Source organism: Homarus americanus, unplaced genomic scaffold (assembly GCF_018991925.1).
Source record: "Homarus americanus isolate GMGI-L3 unplaced genomic scaffold, GMGI_Hamer_2.0 scaffold29324, whole genome shotgun sequence".
In the NCBI taxonomy this organism is placed as follows: Eukaryota; Metazoa; Arthropoda; class Malacostraca; order Decapoda; family Nephropidae; genus Homarus; species Homarus americanus.
Window position 1 is genome coordinate 667,479 of NW_024755207.1, and position 22,088 is coordinate 689,566.

Sequence of the window (22,088 nt, forward strand, 5' to 3'; positions counted from 1 at the left end):
TTTATTTAATGAAGATATATGTTTTAACTCATAAAATTCATACAAATTACCCGGCCAGAATATAATTTACATTGCTGGAATTCTTACAATTTGATGATCATTTTGAATATAAACATCATAGATTTTGCATTAGACATACAAATTTTAGATATAATGTTTACTCTGAATAAATATGTTATCTTTTGGGCAAAATATATGACATTTATATTCAAAATATTCCTGGTCTTACAAGGAATCCAGCAATGTCAATTATATTATCCTAACTTAAGTGTTTAATTTTCTTTGTTTAAAGGACTGTACAGGTAGTCATTTTCTGTTAAACTTATACAGCAAATATAACCATCAGTTTTCCGGCATTTTCGAAAATCCGGCACTCCTCAGGTCCCGAGGTTGCCGGATTTTTGATAGTCAACCTGTATAAACATTAATTCAATCAAATACATATTCAGTAATAAATAATAATGAATCTTTTGTACATATTCTTCATAAGATAAATAACGCTGTTTCCTTGAGCGCACACGTATATGTTGGCGTTCCCAATCTATCTCCCTTTTTTCTTTGCCATTAGTGGTTAGCTACTTCTGTTGTTCCATTTATTAACATTAAATAACATATACAGAATTCATTTTTTACATTAATTTTATGACAGCTACAACCATGATTTTATTTTCTTCAGTTTCTTATATAGAACCATCGTCCCGGGTGTAAACACTAACAAAAACAATGGCATCCCATCTCCTCTTGTGTAACCATATCATTATTGATTTATATTGTATAAGGTGCATTCATAAGCATTATTTAAAGAATATAGTTTGCATTTTTCATAAATTTTATTGTTTTGGGAGAAAAGAAGGTAAAAAGCTACACAAAAGATATGAAAAGTCATACTAGGGAACGCATCTCATTATTATTGCTTTATTTTAATGGTAATAATGATTCCCAATACGATGATTCACCTTACACTGCAATATTGGAGGACACATTAACGTCATTATTCGAGGCTTTACTGTACAGTATTTCATTTTATTCTCAAGTCTTTGACTTTTAATGTTTCAAGTGCTAGTGAATTCTTTAAAAGAACTGGCAGTTTTGAGAAAAAAAAGACGAGCTATTATAATTATAGTAATTATTATCATTATTATTATTAAAATTTAACACTGCCTGCCTGCAGCCTGTCTAGAATTAAGAAAAGTAGAGTATGTTTAGCATAATAACAAATGACATGTTGTTTCTAATATAACTACTGTGCTAGGAAAGAACAAATAAATATATCTACACAGGGCAGGTTTGGTATATTGAATACCTTACCAATCATAAAATCATCTACCACTACATACCATACTTATAGCAATAAAAACTTACATTTTCAACCAATACAGTTATTCATGACTGCAATCGTGAATACACCTGTACTCTCATAAGTACAATAGACCCTTGCCATCCGCGAGGGATAGGTTCCAAAAAATGGCGCGAATTGGCAAAACCACGAATAGCAACTTATACTACCTTAGTTTACGACTGTATACCTGTACCAAACAACTGACCAGCCGCGGCAGCACTCATCCCCTCTTTTAACTTATCTAATAATAAAACTTTCTTTGTCAGGGTCATCACTGACTTCTGCCTTTTACATTTCACTCCACTAGCACTGACACTAGGCATTCTTTTATGGGCCATTTCACACAGAAACACTAAAGATTAGAGAGTACAACACGAGATGCTGCGTGGGGGTGACTCGATGTGCTGCGGGAAAAGGCTTGCAAGCTAATCACCATAGCCACCATCTGCTTACCGCGAATCGTCAAAATCACAAATCGCAAACTCGCGAATGGTAAAGGTCTACTATGTTTGTATTCGGAGTAACACTGTTTCTTTGTATTTGTATTCTTAGAAATTAGAAGTACAGTATTCGTATTCACATCTGAATACTGAACTCTTGTGTTCACTCCAACACTTGTGCATGTACAGATATACAGTATTCTGGAGCCAGTACATGCCCAGCACTTGCCAACAGTGTGTAAAAGAGAAGCGACCGACTGCCCAAGTGACAAACGAGCCAGTCAGTTTAGAAGAGGAAAAATTTAAAAGTAAATAAAAGTTAAGAGGGTCCTACAGGGAGTGCCCCAGGACATGTGGGATAAAACCCTCAGAAGGTTAAAGGCTTGCAAGAATGGCTTCTAAAATGACTGAGGGTGGGGTACCCAGGTCATCTGCCTATCTACCACCAGACCCAGTAAGTGTCTCTCCCCCAACAGCGGAATGCAGGCACCACATAATGCTCAGGTCAGAGTCAGGGTGTAGCCTCCGCAGCTGGCAGAAATGCTTGGCCACAATCTTCGAGGTCGGGATTCTGAGCCACACACCTCTGTCCACCAGGAAACCTGATTCACTGCTAGATGAATGTGGTGTTGCTGAGTGGCACACTCGGCAACACACAGACGGGAGAAAAGAGAAAACTTTGGGTGACACCATTAATTGCCATGGCAAAAAGGGTCTTGCTCAGAACTGTGTCCTCAAGCTTCCCCTCCACCTGACAAACTGGACTGGGTCCACCTTCACCTGAAAGACATTGTCTGCCATGAACAATTTAAGAAAATGAGGCAGCCATCTTTGGAATCTGCAGTGATGGAGCTCTCATAGAATGTCAAACCTCCAAGCTATATCATATCCCTTTTCTATGTAAAAAAAATCTGCCAGATGATGATAATTCAAAGCATACACTCAACATACCTCCGACTCAAATCTTAAAAGTGCATCTGTAGTGGAGTGCATTTTACAGAACCCACACTGGGAAGGAGAGAGTGGTCTTTCTCAGGCTTAGAGAAGGGGGGAACCACTGCAGATTTTCATGTAGGAGGGAGCCTACCCTCCTACCACACTTGGAAAAAAATTTCCAGCAGAAACTACTTGGATTGGAGGAAAGATTAGACTCCAGCTCCCAGAGGCACAATATTATAATTTAGGCCTCTCCTCCCAGGGAGAAGCCAAGACCTTGCCATTCCAGTGTCTTTTTCTGCTGGAGCAAGAAGACTGATTGGCCAATCCCCCATGACAGATACGAATGCTTCAGTGAACACATTGGCTACCTCTGCTGACTGTGCCACACCACCACTTACTGTCCAGGAGGTGTACTGGGAGAGTGTTTCCCAGCAGTCTTTCTCACTCTCTTCCACACCTTTGACATGAGAGTGCGAATGTCTATTATGTTAACGAACTCTAGCCAAGACTTATGCCATGCCCCCTTTAATAATAACTGAAGAAGATATTGTTCTCAAGGATGCTGCCTGTATCGACACCAGGCTCTTATTATGGCTGCCATGACCATTTGGAACTCTTCAGACGACCACAGAAATGGAAATACCAGGGATACAGTATACAGTGGACCCTCGATTAACAAACGATCCAATTAACAAAATTTCGGTTAACGAATTAGCTCCCATCAGGATTTTCAGTTCAATTAACGAACAAAACTTTGATTAACAACAGCCTTACGAGAAACACGCTTTGTTGTGCGCATCAGCTGATCGGCTAGTCCGCCAATACAGTAATTGGTTCTACAGTATGTTTACATTCTTTTCCAGTGGAGTAAATATCAAGAAAGTTGTGCTCTTGAATATTTTTGCATTTTTACATTAAAATTACTGGCCATTCTGAAATTTAGTTAACATATTGATAATATACAGTGCAGAAATTATTATGAAACATGAAGACAGCATTAGAACCAACGCACTCTGTAAAGAATATGGCATATAATCATCGACTGCTTCTACAATCAGCTGTTTGATATGTAAACAAAGCTGCCGGGAATACGACATACACACCTCAAAGCAAGTTAAAATATAGTATTCTATTGTTTTTTACTTATTATTGTACAGTATACTGTACAGTACAGTACTGTATTTAGTTTATATTTAATGTTTTGTTAATTCTATTACCGGTATAACGTACAGGTACTTTGTATGGAAACTTTTTCTGTGAGTTGGAACCAATTACCCAATATCCCTTTGAAATAATAGATTCAGTTAACGAAATTTTTGGTTAACAACCGACTCTGTGGAACCAATTGTGTTCGTTCATCAAGGGACCACTGTAATCTCATACAGAAGACCACCTGACATTCTCCCAGTGTTCCACTTGAAGCCAGCAAGGAGAAAACCCCATGGAAAGGAGCACTCTGGCCTCTCCAGAAATATCATCCTTATTCAGAGCCTGACCCATCCTACAAGTTACATCAGGCATACCTCCTTCAGACACTGAAAACCAATTACCTAAAAAACACATAAAAAATCTAGGCACCCAAATCATGCAACAGTACTGTAACTGCAGAAAACTCAAGAAAAAACTAGTCAGTTAGTCATTAACCATGATCAAATGAAGGGACCTTAAACTGGACACTGTAGTCTGTGGTATAACCCAGTTATTGGCTGAAAACACGCCCATGGCAACTAGTATCCTGAAAACATGCCCTTCCAAACTCTACCTCACTTGGGAAGTTGACATGTGGAATTTTATAGTAATTCTCCACCTAAAATACTCCAAGAATACCTGATGGACTCATTAAAACATAATTACATTGGTAAAAAGCATATACAGGGGGTCCCCAGGTTATGAATGGGTTCCATTCCTGAGGACGTCTGTAAGTTGGAAATGTATGTAAGTCGGAACACATACCCTACCCACACTATATCATAACTCAAGTCTTTTTATACATTTTGAATCACTTAATTTAAGAGAAAAGAAGAAATTGAATGACAAAATACAGTAAAGAAAGGTGGAAATTAAAGTTTAACACTTACAATGAAGCATGGGGCTGGCTTACATTTAGAGATGGGCATTTGTAGGAGTGACAAGAGGCTTTATTGGGATGAAGCTGAAGATGGTGATGATGATGTAGATGTTAACAGGATTGGTTCTGAAGAATCTGGTGAGGTAGAATTAACTGGTTCTGGAGTTGCTGGGAGCTGCTCTGTGGGTGCTGCAGAAGTTGGTGGGACTGGTTCTGTAGATGCTGCAGAGGTTGATGGGACTGGTTTTGGCTGCCTTTTGACTTTCCTAAAACTTTTCAAGGGATGGTTGAACTGAAACTTCCTTCGTTTCTTCACAAATCTCTTTGTAGCATCATAGACATTCAGTAATACCTCTATGAACCTTGGTGAATCTTGCTATGTTGGGATCTTGCTGTTCAAATTTAAACAATCCTTCTTCAATAAGACTGAAACCTTCTGCCACTTCTTTTGTAATGACTTGCTTTGGCTCTGGAGTTTCAGCTTCCTCTTCATCCTCTGACAAGATTTTCTTCTTCAGTTCAATCAGGTCCTCATTACTTAATTCTTCGGCATGAGACTCAAGCAACTCTGTGACATCATCCTCATGAATATCAAGCTGGAGTTGGTTTCCAAGGTCTACCACTGTCTGTGTCACTTCCCCAACTTCATCTTCAAAGCCCCTGAAATCATGGACAAACCGTGGCCAGAGTTTTTTCCAAACACCATTCATGTTGGTTTCTTTTACCTCAGCCATGAATCTGTAATGTTTTTCACAGCATCCAAAATGTTGTAGGACTTCCCAAATTCCTTTAAAGTCCTACCCTCTTTTCATTCTGTTGCCCTGATCACTTAAGCAAATGTCCTTCTCAGGTAATATGCTTTAAATGAAGCAAGAACTCCCTTGTCCATTGATTGTAAAACAGATGTTGTGTTTGGAGGTAGGTACACAACCTTAATGTTTGGATGAACATCATCTAATAATTCTGGATGACCAGGTGCATTATCAAGAACCAGTAGAATTTTAAAAGGCATTGACTTTGAGATACAATACCGCTCCACTTCAGGCACAAAATGGTTAAGGTACCAGTCTTCAAAAAGGGACAATTTCACCCAAGCCTTCTTATTAGTTTTCCAGATAACTGGAAGTGCTGCCTTGAAAACACCCTTCAAAGCTCTAGGATTTTCTAACTGGTAGACAAGCAAAGGTTTTAGTTTGTAGTCCCCAGCACCATTTCCACCATCAGTAAGGTCAGCCTCTCCTTGGCAGCTTTATGCCCTGGTGCTGTTTTATCATGTTTTGAAAGGTACGTGCATTCACACATCTTTTTCCAAAATAAACCAGTCTCATCAATATTAAAACCTTGCTCAGCACAATAACCTCCTTCTTCAATTACTTTAGCTAAAGAAGCAGGAAATTCACTAGCTGCAACTTCATATGCACTAGCTGCTTAACCTTGCACTTTAATGCTATTTAAGTTTGCCCTTGAACCAGTTAAACCAGCCCCTACTAGCAACAAAATCATCCCCATCACTTTCACCACAACATTTAGCCTTCAAGTCAGCGTGCAAGCTTCTTGCTTTTTCCTGAATCAAGGCTAGACTTAAAGGCAGACGCAAATGATTTTGATCTTCCACCCATATCACTAACAATCTTTCCATTTCAATTAATAATCCACTTCTTTGTTTAGTTATCACAGTTGACTGCATTGGTGTAGATCTTTTAACATGTTCAAGAATTTTCTCTGTCTTTCAAAATTGTTCTGACCGTTGATCAGCTGAAGCCCAACGCCTTACCTATCACTGAGGGTGTTTTGCCTTTTCCAGAACATTTAATTACATCAACTTTCACTTCCATTGTAATTGTTTTCTTTTTCTTGGAGGCACAAACTATCACTTGCATTAGGTTTGCATTTGGGAGCCATGATGAGGGCAGAAAAATAGAGTTAATAAGCAAAAAACAAAAGTTTGCACTTGATCACACAGGTTACTGAGGTGAGGGTAAGGAGTATACTGACGCTCCCTCAAGGCGTATGGCTGGGTGACTCATCAAGCCCCACGCACCACTCCGCCTCCCCTCTACGCCGCGTAAACTAGTTCTCATATGTAACTGCTACTAACCATTGTACAGGTACTTATGTCGGATTTTAAAAATAATTGACCTAATGGGACCTAGTTTGTATTGACAGGCATTTGTAAGTCAGGGACCCCCCTGTATATAATACATATATCCAGTACTGTAATTGACGCTGTCCTTCCAAGAGGAGTCAAGGTTTAAATAACTACAAATATGACTCAACTTAAATTTAGATTTCAACATCATGGCACAGCACTGAGAATTAAGGCATCATTTTTACCTCAAGTTATATCATAACAAATTTTGTCAAGAATCTAGCCAAAACTAATTCAATGAAACTTAGTCATGTTCAGAGGTCATTCTTTACCAATTAACAGTTGCCAACCATTTATGTATGCCCAGTGTGCCTCCAGATGGAATACACAAAAACCATACATGAGGACTCATATGACAGGTTCCCTATTTTAATTACTAGTATAAGTGAATCAGGCAACTGATTGCTCCCCAAAAAAGGGTCAGACACACTGAGACAAATAAATGAACTATTACTACACACATAGTTAGTTACTCTTAAATACCAGCAATTACCGTAATGTACAAACTAATCTAGGCATACGAATACCATACATAATAAACACTTACAATTGGATCTCCAATAATGCGGACTTCAGCACCAGTGTCATCACTTTCCACAGCCACTTCCTTTGTTGCCATCTTTATTTGTCACAGGCAAAGTTTGTCTCAAGGAATACCTAAAGATGGATATAAGGTAAAGGGTAAACTCTACAAAATTATACAATTAAAGTAAAATGTAATACAGTACAAAGAAGAATAAGGACATAAAGCTATGAGGAATACACCTTAACTAGGACAGTTATTCAGATAACTTAATACTGTACTTGTAACAGTATGAAAACTATACACTGTACAGTACTGTAAGATGATTAACCTGAGATACATATACTTCATGCTGTGCAGATTAACAGTGCCCAGCACCCTGTATGGTAAGAACTGATGAAAAATAAATTGAAGACTTCAGGATACATCTACAGAGTGTTGGGTTAACATTTGAGTTAATTAATCACCATGAACCATCTTAAAGGGTCTGTTTAATTCAACCATCCAAGCATGCAGTACTGTACAGTCACTATTTACTGTTTATTAATGGACATTTACATCATTAGTTACAATATAAAATACTATTAATAATTCTAGCTAAAATAAGTATTCCTATAAATGTTTATTCCTAATGAAGCAAATTATTTTTTTAGTAAAAATGGGGATTGAAACCTTGCATCCCAGCCTATGATGGTGTAAAAAGAAATAACCCACAATATGATTACCTGTATTGATTCTACAAATAACTTATGATTTACAGCACTTGGTGCAGCAATTCTTTGTGACAAAACCACCTTGTCATGTAAGGATACAGTACAGTACTGTATTGTTACCAAAAAAAGCTATCCCTCCACCCATAATTGGATCTCACACCTGGAAACAAAGGGTTCTCTGATAAAATGTCCATTACCATTTAAGGAGAGGAGCCATACAGGTCTGGCTAAGACCTCCCCACACTCGCTGACATTCCCTTGCCTCTCCAAAGAGAAAATGGGGCCTTCAGGAGACGAACCTCACCTCGAAAGTCACTTTTGTTTCATCCCCTGGGAGCATCAAGAATTGGATTTAATGAATCATTCCCCATTTATGATTATGAATTCTGCAAATAATAATAATAATAATAATAATAATAATAATAATAATAAAACCTGTAATAATAATACAGTAACAGAAGAAGAAGAGGTAGATGATAAAAGCTATGAGGAATATATATGCCTTAACTAGGACAGAGTTATTCAGATAACTTAATACATGTAACAGTATGAAAACTATACTGTAAGATGATTAACCTTAGATACATGTACAACAGGCTTTACAGATTAGCAGTGCCCAGCAGCCTGCATGTGCCCAGACTGAGGGCTGGAGAAGTGATGCCTGGCACTTGCCCAGAGAACAAGATAATATTTTGAGAAGAAGATACCCATATGGGAATTTGCCAGGTGAGACGTGACCCTACCTCCCCATACGTGCTGACCCAGTAAAGTCTGTTAACCAACAAGGTGACGGTAAGGGGGGGGGGGGAGCTTTGTGTGTGCTTGATTTGATGCCATACAGACATTACAGATGAGCTGAACCCTGAGTTTTCTGTTCTCACAATGACTTGAACTGAAAAAAAAAAAAAAAAAAAAAAGATGTGTGATACAGCTTCAGTGACAGAATAGCTGATCCCTCCTACAAGATGGAAAAATTTGTATGGCCTGGCAGAGCCCAGACTAGCCCGGGCATATCACCGGGCAAGTGTTTTTTTAATGTCTATGTATCGAGCAGTTGCCCAGTGGACAAGTAGATTCAAGCAATAATTATAAAGTTGACAGATAGATTAAAATCAAAATAACCCTACAGAAATGTAAACAATAAAGTTGACAAGCAGATCTTTTTTAGCCCTACACTTCTTAAGTCACATCATAGTCACCACTGTGGCACTGCCTTAAGGTGAAAGATAAATTGTATCTCAACTTATCAAAATATCTGTTTCTTTTTCAATTTCAGCAAATATTTATGAACCTACCTCTTTAACAAATATACAGAGTAATTGTAAAAACAGTAAAATTTTAGTTAATTGTGAGAAAATTAAATAAAACAAAACAAATACCTGGTTTTATACACATACACAGCTGTCAAACAAGAGAGGAAGGGATGGCAGCATATGGTGTAGCTACACATGTTGACCATTAAACAAAGAAGCGATATATGATCAATCAATATTACAAAGTTAAAAAAATTAACACCATTTACGGCTATGCGATGGCTCAGATCAGTTTTATGATGGTCACAACCTCTGATGTATGTTTTTACTTCAAATATTATTTTATAAGACATTGTTATAAATTTTCTTATCTAAACTATTGTGTATTATGAACATGTGTGACTATGATATGTATATAATAACAAATGTCAATTCTGTTAAATCATTCTGTTTGCTGAAACACATTCAGTGAAGTTCTAAATATGTATATGTACTGTACTGTATTTCTTGAAGTACAGTATAGAAAGATATACATTAATGTACATTATACAGTAGAATCCCAGTTATCCAGCCCCTATGGGGATTGAGAGGTGTTGGTTAATTGAACCTCACTGTTAGGATCCCCTAATAAATCTTATAATGGACGAGTTGACGGTCGGAATTATTTCCTAAGATGGTAGGTCAATGGGTAAAGAAAACGCTTGAATTCACTATGGAAATGATATTTTTAAATAAACTGGGCCAAAAAGTGTCAAAAAATAAGGTTTAAAGTTGCTAAAAAGTCAAGTGACTGCAAAAAGCTCTGTGATTGGTTGTGATGTCACTGGTTGGGGGGCGTTTCCCAGCGGGGTCAGCCAGCTGTAGTTGTCCAACCTTCTTGGCTGATAGGCTCAGTAAATAAATATTAATAGATAATTAATTGTGCTGTATTGTGCCACAGTACAGTAATACTATTTTGAATATACAGTATAAATATTGCTAAGCACATATACTAATTCAATGGATATTAGTTGCCCATACAACAAATTTCATAGTACAGGTTGAACCTCCCTAATCCGGTACTCTATTGTCCGGTACCTCCCGTAGTCCGGCAAAAATTTATTTTGCCGGACGGCCGCTAGTACCCACCGGCGCTAGTATCCATGGTTCGGCATACCCTTTGTTTATACTGTATCTGGTTCTCAAGGAGTTTGGTGCGTTCCTTGGTATTTCAAGTGTTTCTGTAATATTTCACTTGTTATTTACCCTTAATATGCATTCTAAGCGACCAGCAGGTGATACTGGTGCAGGAAATGCTTCTAAACGCCGCAAACACGTACACGTATCTATATCGGTTACAACAGAAGGTGGAACTGTTGAAAAAACTGGACAGTGGCGTATCGGTCCGTGCGTTATGTGAAATGTACAATGTTGGATCATCTACAGTGTATGATGTCAAGAAGCAAAAACTTCAAATCCTTAAGTTTTATAGTGAATCTGACACTAAGAAGTACAGTACAGTCTCTCCCCGACTTATGACAGGGTTTGGGACCCAATTCCAGGTCGTAAGTCAAATTGGTCGTAAGTCGAAAATGCGAAAATAATACATAGAAAATCTAAAATGGGTGTCTCTTTTTCTTCTCAGCACCACAAAACTCTCACTTTTAAGCATGCCAGCCATTTTAAATGGAATTACAAACGAAAATTTTGTCAGTACACAGCGCAATCACTAACGTCGGGACTCGAAAATACGTAATTTGAAAAAATTTTGGTACGACTGGGGCGGTCGTATGTATGGGTGGTCGTAAGTCGGGTAGGTCGTAAGTCGAGGAGTGGATGTATATGCAGTACTGTATTATGTTATTGTAGTTGAAATACATTACCTGTACAGGTATTTCATTTTCATATTTCTTTCTTTATCCTTTTGCATGCATATTAACTTATATCATTTACATTAAAACTGTGTGACAACAATAATACTATGTATTTTACAAAGACCACCTGTGGTTCGGAAAATTCTATAGTCCGGCACCGGTCAGGTCCAAAGGATGCCGGATTAGGGAGGTTCAACCTGTACTGTATAAACATTCCAAACAATGTTGATATCATTTTGGTTTTGGTCATCTGGGGCACCTTAAGATTCTAACTATGGGATTAAGTACTTTAAACAATAAGACACATTATCTCCACGGGATTTCTGTCACAAAACATTTTTCGATAGCATAAGAAAATACAGATCATAGGTTAGTTTAGGTTAGTTATAAGATTAGCTAAACATACATCGGTGAGGGAGGGGGTAGCAACTCAAAATTAGTGATTTCCGATAGAAATGAAGGTCTAAATCTTCCATAACACATCGCAAACCATCAGAAAAAAACATAGTCTGCATGTCTAAGTACAGGGATGACCAAAACTTAAAATTTACCCGATATAGCCTATCTCGAATCTAAACATCAAAATACTTATGGTAGTTACAGGGATATGGTAAAATTTTACCCATTAATTAATATAAATGATGATATTTCCCATTGGTTCATTAGTGAATCATCAAAACAACAACAGCACTATGTTGTCACGTTTACCTTGCATCAGGCATTCTGAAAACAAAGTCCAGACAATGTCATTAATTCTAAATTGACTCGTATCTCCATCTAGTACTGATACTGATATACTGTACTCTGTAAATACTGTACACTAAAAAAGAGAAAGTCCAGGTAAGAATACGTACATGACAGCTGAGCTGATGTGAACATGGGAGTTTTTTATGTCCAAAAGAACATAAGAATGGAGGAAACTGCAGCGGGTCTATTGGCCCATACTGGGCAGTCCCATTTACACCCAGCCCCTATCGCTCATATATCCATCCAACCTATGTTTGAAACTGCTTTTCACGGCACATTTCTTCACTTACGAAATGTCCATGACCTAGGCCATAAAAAAAAAACACCCTTAAAACTTATCTGAAAGTGGCATTTGGGGCCTTTCTAGTACCTACGACTGCAGTGATGAGTTTGAAATTAGTGACATCATTGCAAATGGCATCATTGCAAATGGCGGCCCTGTTTCTAGAGAAATATAATTATCTCGACTATTAGAGCAGGACTTTAAACTTTTATTACAAATTATATATACTGTATCACTCTACGAACGTGGCAGAGTGTATTTTGTTTCCCCAGAACCATCAACTCGTCCATTCACAGTGCTACAGGCTGACTTTACAAATTCATTTCAGAAAAACAGACTTATTTAACACTTATTCTACTCTATATAAACGATATGGCTTATAAATAAAGAAAATATAAAATAAAACTACAGTACAGTCAACCCTCGCTTTACGCGGTCCCACTTTACGCGTTTCCACGTTTACGCGGTACCTTGCCGAACACGGAATGCTCACTTTCCGCGGTGTGTGTACCCTTTTACACGGAGAGCGGCGCGAGCAGGGTGCGCACAAGGTCGCCCAGTCATCAAAACATTACCGAGTTCTTCACCCGCCACCCACTACAGCCAGCCCAAGTCAGTGATAGTGATAATGATAGTGAGGATATGGACTTATATGGACATTGAGGGGTTTGACAAAGAGGCCCTGCAAGCCTCTGTGGTGGATAGTGATACAAGTGATACAGGTGAGGGCCAATAATCTGCCCTCTGCCTCGGAACCAACCCCCCCATCCCCGTGTGCCCAGCCATCTTTTCTACTAATGTAAGTGTTAAAAAAACTAATATTATTGATATTTCTCTTAATACATTCTGGTGTTAGCCATCTGCTCCAGGATTACCATAGAAGCTAGCCCTCTTCTTTTTCAATGGCATTGTCATAGCATCGTGTTCAGTGGTTGTCTCCAAATTCAGTATTATTAACGTTTCAGTCATCCAGGGACTCTTAGGAAAGTATGTTAGGTTAGACATAGTTCCTGGGTTCTGTGGCAAGGTTAGGTTAGGTTAGGCAAGATCAAAATCATTCAAAACGTCAAAAACGGTATTATTGCATTTACACACCGTTCATTCCTACCACTAATCTACTATCATATTCGAATAAGATGTCTAATTATAAGATAATTTTCATCTATTACATTACCGGCGGAAATGTATAATAACGGAGATAGCTTTTCCAAAAAAAATTTATTTTCTTCCATTAACCTCCTGCCATTATCGTCTGCCTCTCTCCCAACACTGCGTGTCTCTCACGTCTCCTTCATAAGTCATCACGCACATGCGTTCCCGTACACGTCATGCGGCCAGTCAAAAGCGTTTTTTATTTTGGAACCCATTAAAATGATTTAGGGTTTAATTCGGAGTATATTTGGCCCAATTAAATTCGAGTTTAATTTTGGGTTTCTCATATTTTGAAATTCAAGTTCAGTTCCGACCATGTAAGTCTGCGATGGGTGTCACTTATAAGTATATGGAGCTGATTGCGAGTTTTTGGAAAAAAACAAAGAAACTACAGCATTTTTTCGATCACATGGTGTTCTTCCAACCTCAGTAAAGTGTACTAGGAGCAAGACTGAATGTAAATATCGCAAAGACCAACATACCCGGTATGTGGCGTAGTATAAGAATCTCAGAATCCAACGACGAACAAGAACCAGGCCAATAAGGTAAGAAATAGATGATTCCATCATATGGTGAGAGTGTTAAGTTAAGTTAAGTTAGGTTAGGTTTGGTTTTTGTTTTTCTAGTGTTTTTGTGTATTTTTTAGTCACTTAGCCACCTTTTTTCCGGAAAACGTCAAACGAAAAAAATCGCAAAAAAAACCCCGGCTAATTTCCGCCAGAAATGAAGGTCATATTCGGTCCAAACACACACAACTACACTAGAAAAATATATATTTTTACTTGCTAAAAGTGAACGGTGTGACAATGCAAATTTACCTCAAAAACCGTCGGAAAAACATAGGGATGACCGAAACGATAATTTTACCGTCTTTTCCTTTTCTCAAGATGTTAATAAGATACCGTTCTACATACACTAGAGCGAGAAACAAGCAGTGTAAGTTAAGATTAAAGTGAAGGTAAAGGTATGGCAGCTCAACCTAAATATACGTCCTCACACCTGTGATCGATGACTATTACCTTTATAACGGCTTCACAACCAGTAATGTCGCTGTTAACTTGGGATGTGCAGCATTTATTGTCTCAAACTTTAAGGGGGACAGGACGAGAGAAGGAAATGACAGTCACAACTCACAATCCTTAGGAATAACACACGTGTTTTTTGTGGTCCAGACGCCGTTCCATAACTTAACAAAAAACAATTCACAGAAATGAGAAAACGACAGCTTCTCTATCGTAGTTATCATATAATAATGACACACAAGCAATGTTTACGTAATGGTCAATTCAAAATACTATCTTTAGATACAGAGTAAAGTGTTAAATAAGGATAGAACTTGACCATCTCCATGTCTCTCACGCTAACAGAGTCTCAACTGTTACTCAAGAATTGGGTTATCAATATTTTTTTTATTCCTTGTTTAATATTTGATATTTGTTTTACGGAGATCTACTTTACGATGATCTAATATTTAAATCGATTTAAAAAAATATTATTTATTTCATAACTAAGATATATCAATGTTGAATGAAGAGAGTACTTGTACATTAATGTCAATCTTTACTTCTACTGTTTTACTTTATCCTCTTTGCAGTGGCGCCATTTTAGCTATTTCTGTTAAATATAGGAGGCCACAGTCTTGGAGGTCTGCAGTTACATGCGATTTTTTTTATCCACTGCTTTTTTAGTCATCAATTAAGGTTGGTTGTACATTTAAGGACAAAATTCCCTGAACACTTGACATTATCTGGCATCTACTTCTGGGTCATATGCAGTATATGATTGGTTTAGCTCTAACAACGTTGGCTTTTATGACACATTATGTCGGAACCACAAAAAAAAACCCAATCTTTAACCCCTTGTGTACGGGATCCTATTTACACAGAATAAAATCGTTGGCATTAGCCAAATAAAATTCCAATCCCCCCCTCACCTAGTGATCCTCAAGTACTACTTACGTGCCAGTTACTCTCAAGTGTCCAGGGAATTTTGTCCGCAACTGTACCTCTACACATACCCTCTTTTCCTCTCTTACCTATTTGTATATGAGTTTCTTCGTTACTTATGAGGGGAGGTGAGACTGTTGCTAGCCTTCATGAGCCTTCACATTACGGTATTTAGGTATCCACAGCATATACAGTCGGGATCAAAACTTTGCTCCCTCCCAAAATGAAGTAGCATCGACTCCAAACGAGATACAACAGTTAGGGTAAGTCAGTTCGGAGACATTCCAATGACTTACTGTAGTTTCACAGCGGGGAGTGAACTTTTGTCCGTGACTGTCCTTAACGCTGCAACGCACTTATTAACTCTGTAACACATATATGCTCTAGGAAAACGAGTATCAAGAGACTGTCCAAGCGACGAGATTTCGAGACAAGTATGATGCGGTGTTCTTGATACTAAAACATAGGCGTACCGAAGGGGCAGGGGGATGATCGCCCTCTCCCCTTGAGCTAATAAATTATTCCATATAAACCAATTTTAACAAGAAAGGCAAAAAAATAATAACGATAACAAAATAAAAATAATAGCATCACTAATTGAACGGTAAGCTCATCATGAAAGTACCGAAAAATATTAATTATATCGTATTTCAACAATACCTCAGTTTGTTTAGTTCAAAGTTCGCTTCCCCCAAAACCCCCCCACCCCCCAGGCAAATTTCTGGGTACGCCACTGTACTAAAAGAAAATAAATGCATACGAGTACATGAACCCACCAAGAATTATTTCACATAAATAGACAAGAGATGTAGATGAAATATGATGTATACTGTATGTTTGGGTCAATCGTCAGCAGAAATAACATAAAAGTTCTTATATCGATGATGTACTCGTGCATGCCTGAGGTCGCTAAACATACTGCTTGGCTCAGTGACATTCAAACAAACCTTTAAGCACTACATTGACCTTAAGCGTGATAATCACATTAATGCTAGCTTAGTAAGATTTCATCTGGGAAAAATGAGTCATCGAGATGACGATATATATATATATATATATATATAATCAACACCTCACCCCGTCAGGATTTGAACCCACTGCCCACGACTGTGACCGGGCAACGCTACCTTAATATTACCTGTATCCTAGTGGTCCAGAGGTAGCGTTCCCGGGTCACAGTCGTGGGACGTGGGTTCGAATCCTGGCAGGATGAGGTGTTGATTATATGTAGAAGTCTGCATGCTTTATTGGGCTAATGAAATATATATATATATATATATATATATATATATATATATGCTGATAACCACAAGGAAAGAAGAAAACACGAAGTTCCCAAGCGCTTTCGTGTAATTCACATCTTCAGGGGTGAGTACAGACTAGAGAGAGAAATACAAACCAAGGTGTATATATACAGAGGAGGGTGAGACCAGGTCCACAATGGTCAGGTTAGTGCTATTTAAAGATTAGTAGGGTCATTACCTAATACCTGACCATTGTGGACCTGGTCTCACTCTCCTCTGTATATATACACCTTGGTGTGTGTATATATATATATATATATATATATATATATATATATATATATTTCATTAGCCCAATAAAGCACGCGGACTTCTACATACAATCAACACCTCAACCCGCCAGGATTCGAACCCACGGCCCACAAGCCTATGACTGTGACCGGGGAACGCTAACCGCCTTAAAAAGTTATTGATTTTGTTACCATACAGATAACTTTTTCTTATTATAGTTACCACTAAATGGGATTATTTAACTTTTTTTTATCCTCTTCGCCACTAATTGCTTCCTTTACCGCTTTGGGGGCCTGTCACGTCTGTGTTTCGCACTGTTGGCGAGTACCGGGCATGTTCTGGTTCCAAAATGTATCTACTCGTGCCAGAGTTAGTCAAGTCTGATCTTGAATGAACTCACCCTGACAATTTTCTGAACTTACTTTTACTTTTTTTACTTTTATCCTCTTCGCCACTGATCGGCTTGTTAGCCGCTTGGGCGATCGGTCACGTCTCTTTTCATTTATTTTCTTCACCAAAAGATCGGCTCGCTAGCCGCCCGGGCGATCGGTCACGTCTCTGTCACGCACTGTTGGCAAATACTGGGCATGCACCGGCTCCTGAATGTACCTGAACCCGCTCCAGTGTTGGTCAAGTCTTGTCTTGAAAGAGCTCACACTCGGTGCCGTCACAACACTCTCTGGTAGATTGTTCCAAGAGTTCACAACTCGCACTCCGAAAAATACGAGGGGATCACTCACTACACATGAACCATGCGGCGGTCGACAAAATTAAGAAGAAAACCCAGAAATTCAAGACGTGGGTTGGGTCAAACGATGAGCAAGACAGGAGGATGTATGCAAGAGCCAGAAACCAAGCAAAGATAGAGTGTAGGAGGGCTGAAAAGGAGTTCCAGAGGCTGGTTGCAAGCGAGGTCAAGTCAAACCCAAAGGCGTTTTACCGCTATGCAAAGTCGAAATTGAAAACTCGAGTAGGAGTATCAGACCTGAGGCTTGAAGATGGTAGTTACGCAGATTCTGACCAGGATAAAGCTGAGGCATTGAACAGCTTCTTTTCCTCAGTGTTCACAAGAGAGGATGCAACCTTAAGCTGTGACCCCAAGTAGTGCGGTCATCCGCCAGCTCCAGGTATAAACACTCAACAAAATAATGTCTTCTGAGATGTTTATAGATTTTTATTCAGTCACCCCTTGTCCACCTAATAGTATAAGCTAGACAATTGCAGGCGTTTACTGTCATTATGGTCAAACTATGCCTAAAGTAGGGCAAGTAGGTTATTAGTAGGGCCCGGATAGTTATGCACTAAAAAACCATGAAATATGCATGCAAATATGCACTAAAAACATGGGAAATATCAAATATGCATTTATATGCACTAAAAATGTCACTTATAAAGCCTTACTGGAACATGCAAGAAGTAGTTGTTGCTCCTTTTGTGCACCATTGGACTTAACAGCTTCGAGTCGGATGTGCTTGCTTGTTTTAAGGTGTTGTTGGACTTGAAATTTCTTGCTCGCTGTCACTGGTGCTTCACGATATTTACAAAACAGTACACTTCCATCAGTAGTAAATGCATCAAATTCCTTTACATATGATCTCAGCACTTCATTTTGGTTTCTTTGTACTTTCGGCATTTTCACGAGCAGCAGAAGAGAGTAGCTCCACACAGCAGCACTGCTCCTGACTGACTAACTCACTAGTCCAATGAGTTTGTTATATTCATTAATGATCTTGATTTAGGCATAACTAGTAGGATTAGTAAATTTGCAGATGATACCAAAATGGGGAGAGTGATAACTTCAGACAGTGACTTTGAACACCTTCAAAGAGATCTAGATACCTTACATGAGTGGTCAGTAGACTGGCAAATGAATTTTAATACTGATAAATGCAAGGTACTACAGATAGGGAAGACGAATACAAACGTTAAGTATAAACTAGGTAACACGGAAATAGAAAACTCAGTTTGTGAAAAAGATCTAGGTGTATTTGTTAGCAACGACTTGAAACCTAGAAAACAATGTATTAGCGTTCGCAACAAGGCAAACAGGATTCTTGGGTTCATATCTAGATCTGTGAGTAACAGAACTGCTGACGTTATCTTGAAACTTTACCTAGCATTAGTGAGGCCACACATGGATTATGCGGTTCAGTTCTGGTGTCCTTATTATAGAATGGACATAGATTCTTTGGAGAGAGTACAAAGAAGAATGACAAAAATGATCCATAATATTAGAAACCTTCCATATGAAGAAAGACTGAAAAGCTTAGGCTTACATTCATTAGAGAGGCGTAGAGTTAGGGGAGATATGATAGAGGTGTACAAGTGGGTAAGTGGGATTAACAAGGGTAAAATGGAAGATGTTCTGAAGCTCAGTAATAACGAAATAACTAGAACAAATGGCTTTAAATTAGATAAATTCCGATTCAGAAAGGATATAGGCAAGCACTGGTTTGGTAATAGAGTTGTGGATATGTGGAATAGGCTACCGAGTGCTATAGTAGGATCGGGGACGCTAGGGAGCTTCAAGACGAAGTTGGATAGGCACATGGAAGTGCTGGGATGGGTGTGAAAGGGATCTGCCCTGTATGGGCCAGTCGGCCTCCTGCAGTATCCCACTTTCTTATGTTCTTATGTTCTTATGAGTCATGACCAGGTGTGGAAACGACAGATTAAAGCGACGTGACCTCACCTCACTTCACCTAACCACACCTCACCTCACCTCCCAGTACCACGTGTGCTCATTCAGTGGCAACAAAGATATACTGCCAGATGAATATTTTACCAAAATATGCATTTATATGCAGTTATCTAGGTAATATGCACTTATCATAGAAATCACGCAAAATATGCATTTGCATATGAAATATGCAAATGCATAACTATCCGGTGATTAGTTATTAGTGATGTTGTCTTCGTATTCAAAGCTATGTAAGTTCAACTATACTAAACATTCAGTGTTGCTTTCACAGTAGTGCTTAACAGTAGAGCTTCACAGTAGAGTTTCATAGTGTTACTTCACAGTGGTCTTCTCAGTGATGCTTCACGGTATTGATTCACAGTAGAACTTGTGGTTCATAGTAGTGTTTCACAGTAGAGCTTCACAGTAGTACTTCATAATAGAGCTTCACAGTAGTGCTTCACAGTAGTACTTCACAGTAGTGTTTCACAGTTATGCTTCAAAGTAGAGCTTCACAGTCGTGTTTCACAGTAGAGCTTCACAGTAACGCTTTACAGTAGACCTTTACAGTAGTGCTTCATAATAGAACTTCACAGTAGTGCCTTACAGCAGAGCTTCACAGTAGTGCTTCATTATAAAACTTCACAGTAGAGCTTCACAGCAGAGCTTCACAGTAGTGCTTCATAATAAACTTTACAGTAGTGCTTCAGCGGCAGCTCGTCACACTGGGTTGTGACCATCACCTGCCCGAGATGCCAGACGCTGATGTCATGCTTTTGAACGTCCACACCTGTGGTACTGCGACTGACGTGGTGATGACGTCCCACCAACGACGCCTTCCTGATGATGACGTAATCGGAGACGATTTCTTTTTTTGACGATGACGTCAGCATCGGCCATGTTTTTTGATGATAATCACATCAACAGTAGGCTATTACCTTTCTGATGACGCCACTACCGGCTATGCTTTTTGATGATGACGTCACTGGCAGCAAAACTTCTTTTATGGTGACTTCGCTCAGTACTATACACTAAATATCGTCTTGTGGCAATCTTGTGATGAAGTCACCATGATACTATGCAATAGTGCCGTTATATGGTGATATACTGTACATTCACTTCTAAAAGTATCTGCAAAATATTTTGCCATACACTATGACACAAGGGACGAAGGATTTTGGCAACCCTAACGAGACAACAGGAGTCACAGTCACAGTCACAGACATCTATTGGACCCCACCTTGCAGATACTTCCTGTAGCGAGTGTACATACAATGGTGCTGTTATTTGATGATGTACAATGGTTGATGTATAATGGTGCTGTTATATGGTGATGTACAATGGTGCTGTTATATGGTGATGTACTGAGCGGTACAATGGTGCAGTTACAGTAGATGGTGATGTATTGAACGGTACAATGGTGCTGTTATATGGTGAGGTACTGAACGGTACAATGGTGCTGTTATATGGTGATGTACTGAGCGGTTCAATGGTGCAGTTTCAGTATATGGTGAGGTACTGAACATTACAATGGTGCAGTTACAGTATATGGTGATGTACTGAACATTACAATGGTGCAGTTATAGTATATGGTGATGTACTAAGCGGTACAATGGTGCAGTTACAGTATATGGTGATGTACTGAACGGTACAATGGTGCAGTTACAGTATATGGTGATGTACTAAGCGGTACAATGGTGCAGTTACAGTATATGGTGATGTACTAAGCGGTACAATGGTGCAGTTACAGTATATGGTGATGTACTAAGCGGTACAATGGTGCAGTTATAGTATATGGTGATGTACTGAGCGGTACAATGGTGCAGTTACAGTATATGGTGATGTACTGAACGGTACAATGGTGCAGTTATAGTATATGGTGATGTACTGAACGGTACAATGGTGCTGTTATATGGTGATGTACTGAACGGTGCAATGGTGTGGACATGTGTATACATGTGTAAATATATTCAAACTGATTCGAATGTGTGTAGATTATTATGGATAATGTAATTAAAAATATTCCGGGTCTTTTACATTAATTATAGTTCAAATATATGGTATTTACATAAAGCATCACACACATCCCTCACTCATAGTCTTACACACACACACACACACACACACACACACACACACACACACACACACACACACACACACACACACTTGACACTTCCAAGTATGAACACATAAGGAGGTGGGAGTAATGTCAGTAAACCAAAGTCATTTCCCTGGACAAACACACTACCATGATGTGAACGCTTATACGGATGCCTTCTTGCAACACTGGGAAGAGAATTACTACCCAACATAGGTGACTTTATTCCTCCATGGTATAGATATGTAGATGGTGTGCTTTGTCTATGGCCTAGAAACAGTGAGTGACCCAATGGAATTTTTAGACAAGCTTAATTATCTTGTCCCTAGTATTACCTTCAAAATTGAAAGAGAGATAAATGGATCCC

General features: G+C 38.7%; 1 protein-coding gene across 4 annotated transcripts in view; it reads right to left on the reverse strand.

The window, feature by feature from the left end:
• LOC121856451 (SET and MYND domain-containing protein 5-like) overlaps positions 1–14,700 on the reverse strand; it is a 49,490-nt gene extending 34,790 nt beyond the window's left edge. The window contains exons 1-3 of one of the 4 annotated variants that reach the window (XM_042352048.1): positions 14,594–14,700; positions 8,369–8,501; positions 7,483–7,592 (exon numbers count right to left, since the gene is read on the reverse strand). In XM_042352048.1, coding sequence (XP_042207982.1) covers positions 7,483–7,554 — 72 coding nt within the window. In that variant the 5' untranslated portion in view covers positions 7,555–7,592; positions 8,369–8,501; positions 14,594–14,700. Of the gene's footprint in view, positions 1–7,482; positions 7,593–8,368; positions 8,502–14,478 lie in introns of all 4 variants that reach the window. The other 3 variants (XM_042352047.1, XM_042352051.1, XM_042352049.1) reach the window with 3 other exon arrangements.
• Between the last annotated feature and the right edge of the window lie 7,388 nt (positions 14,701–22,088).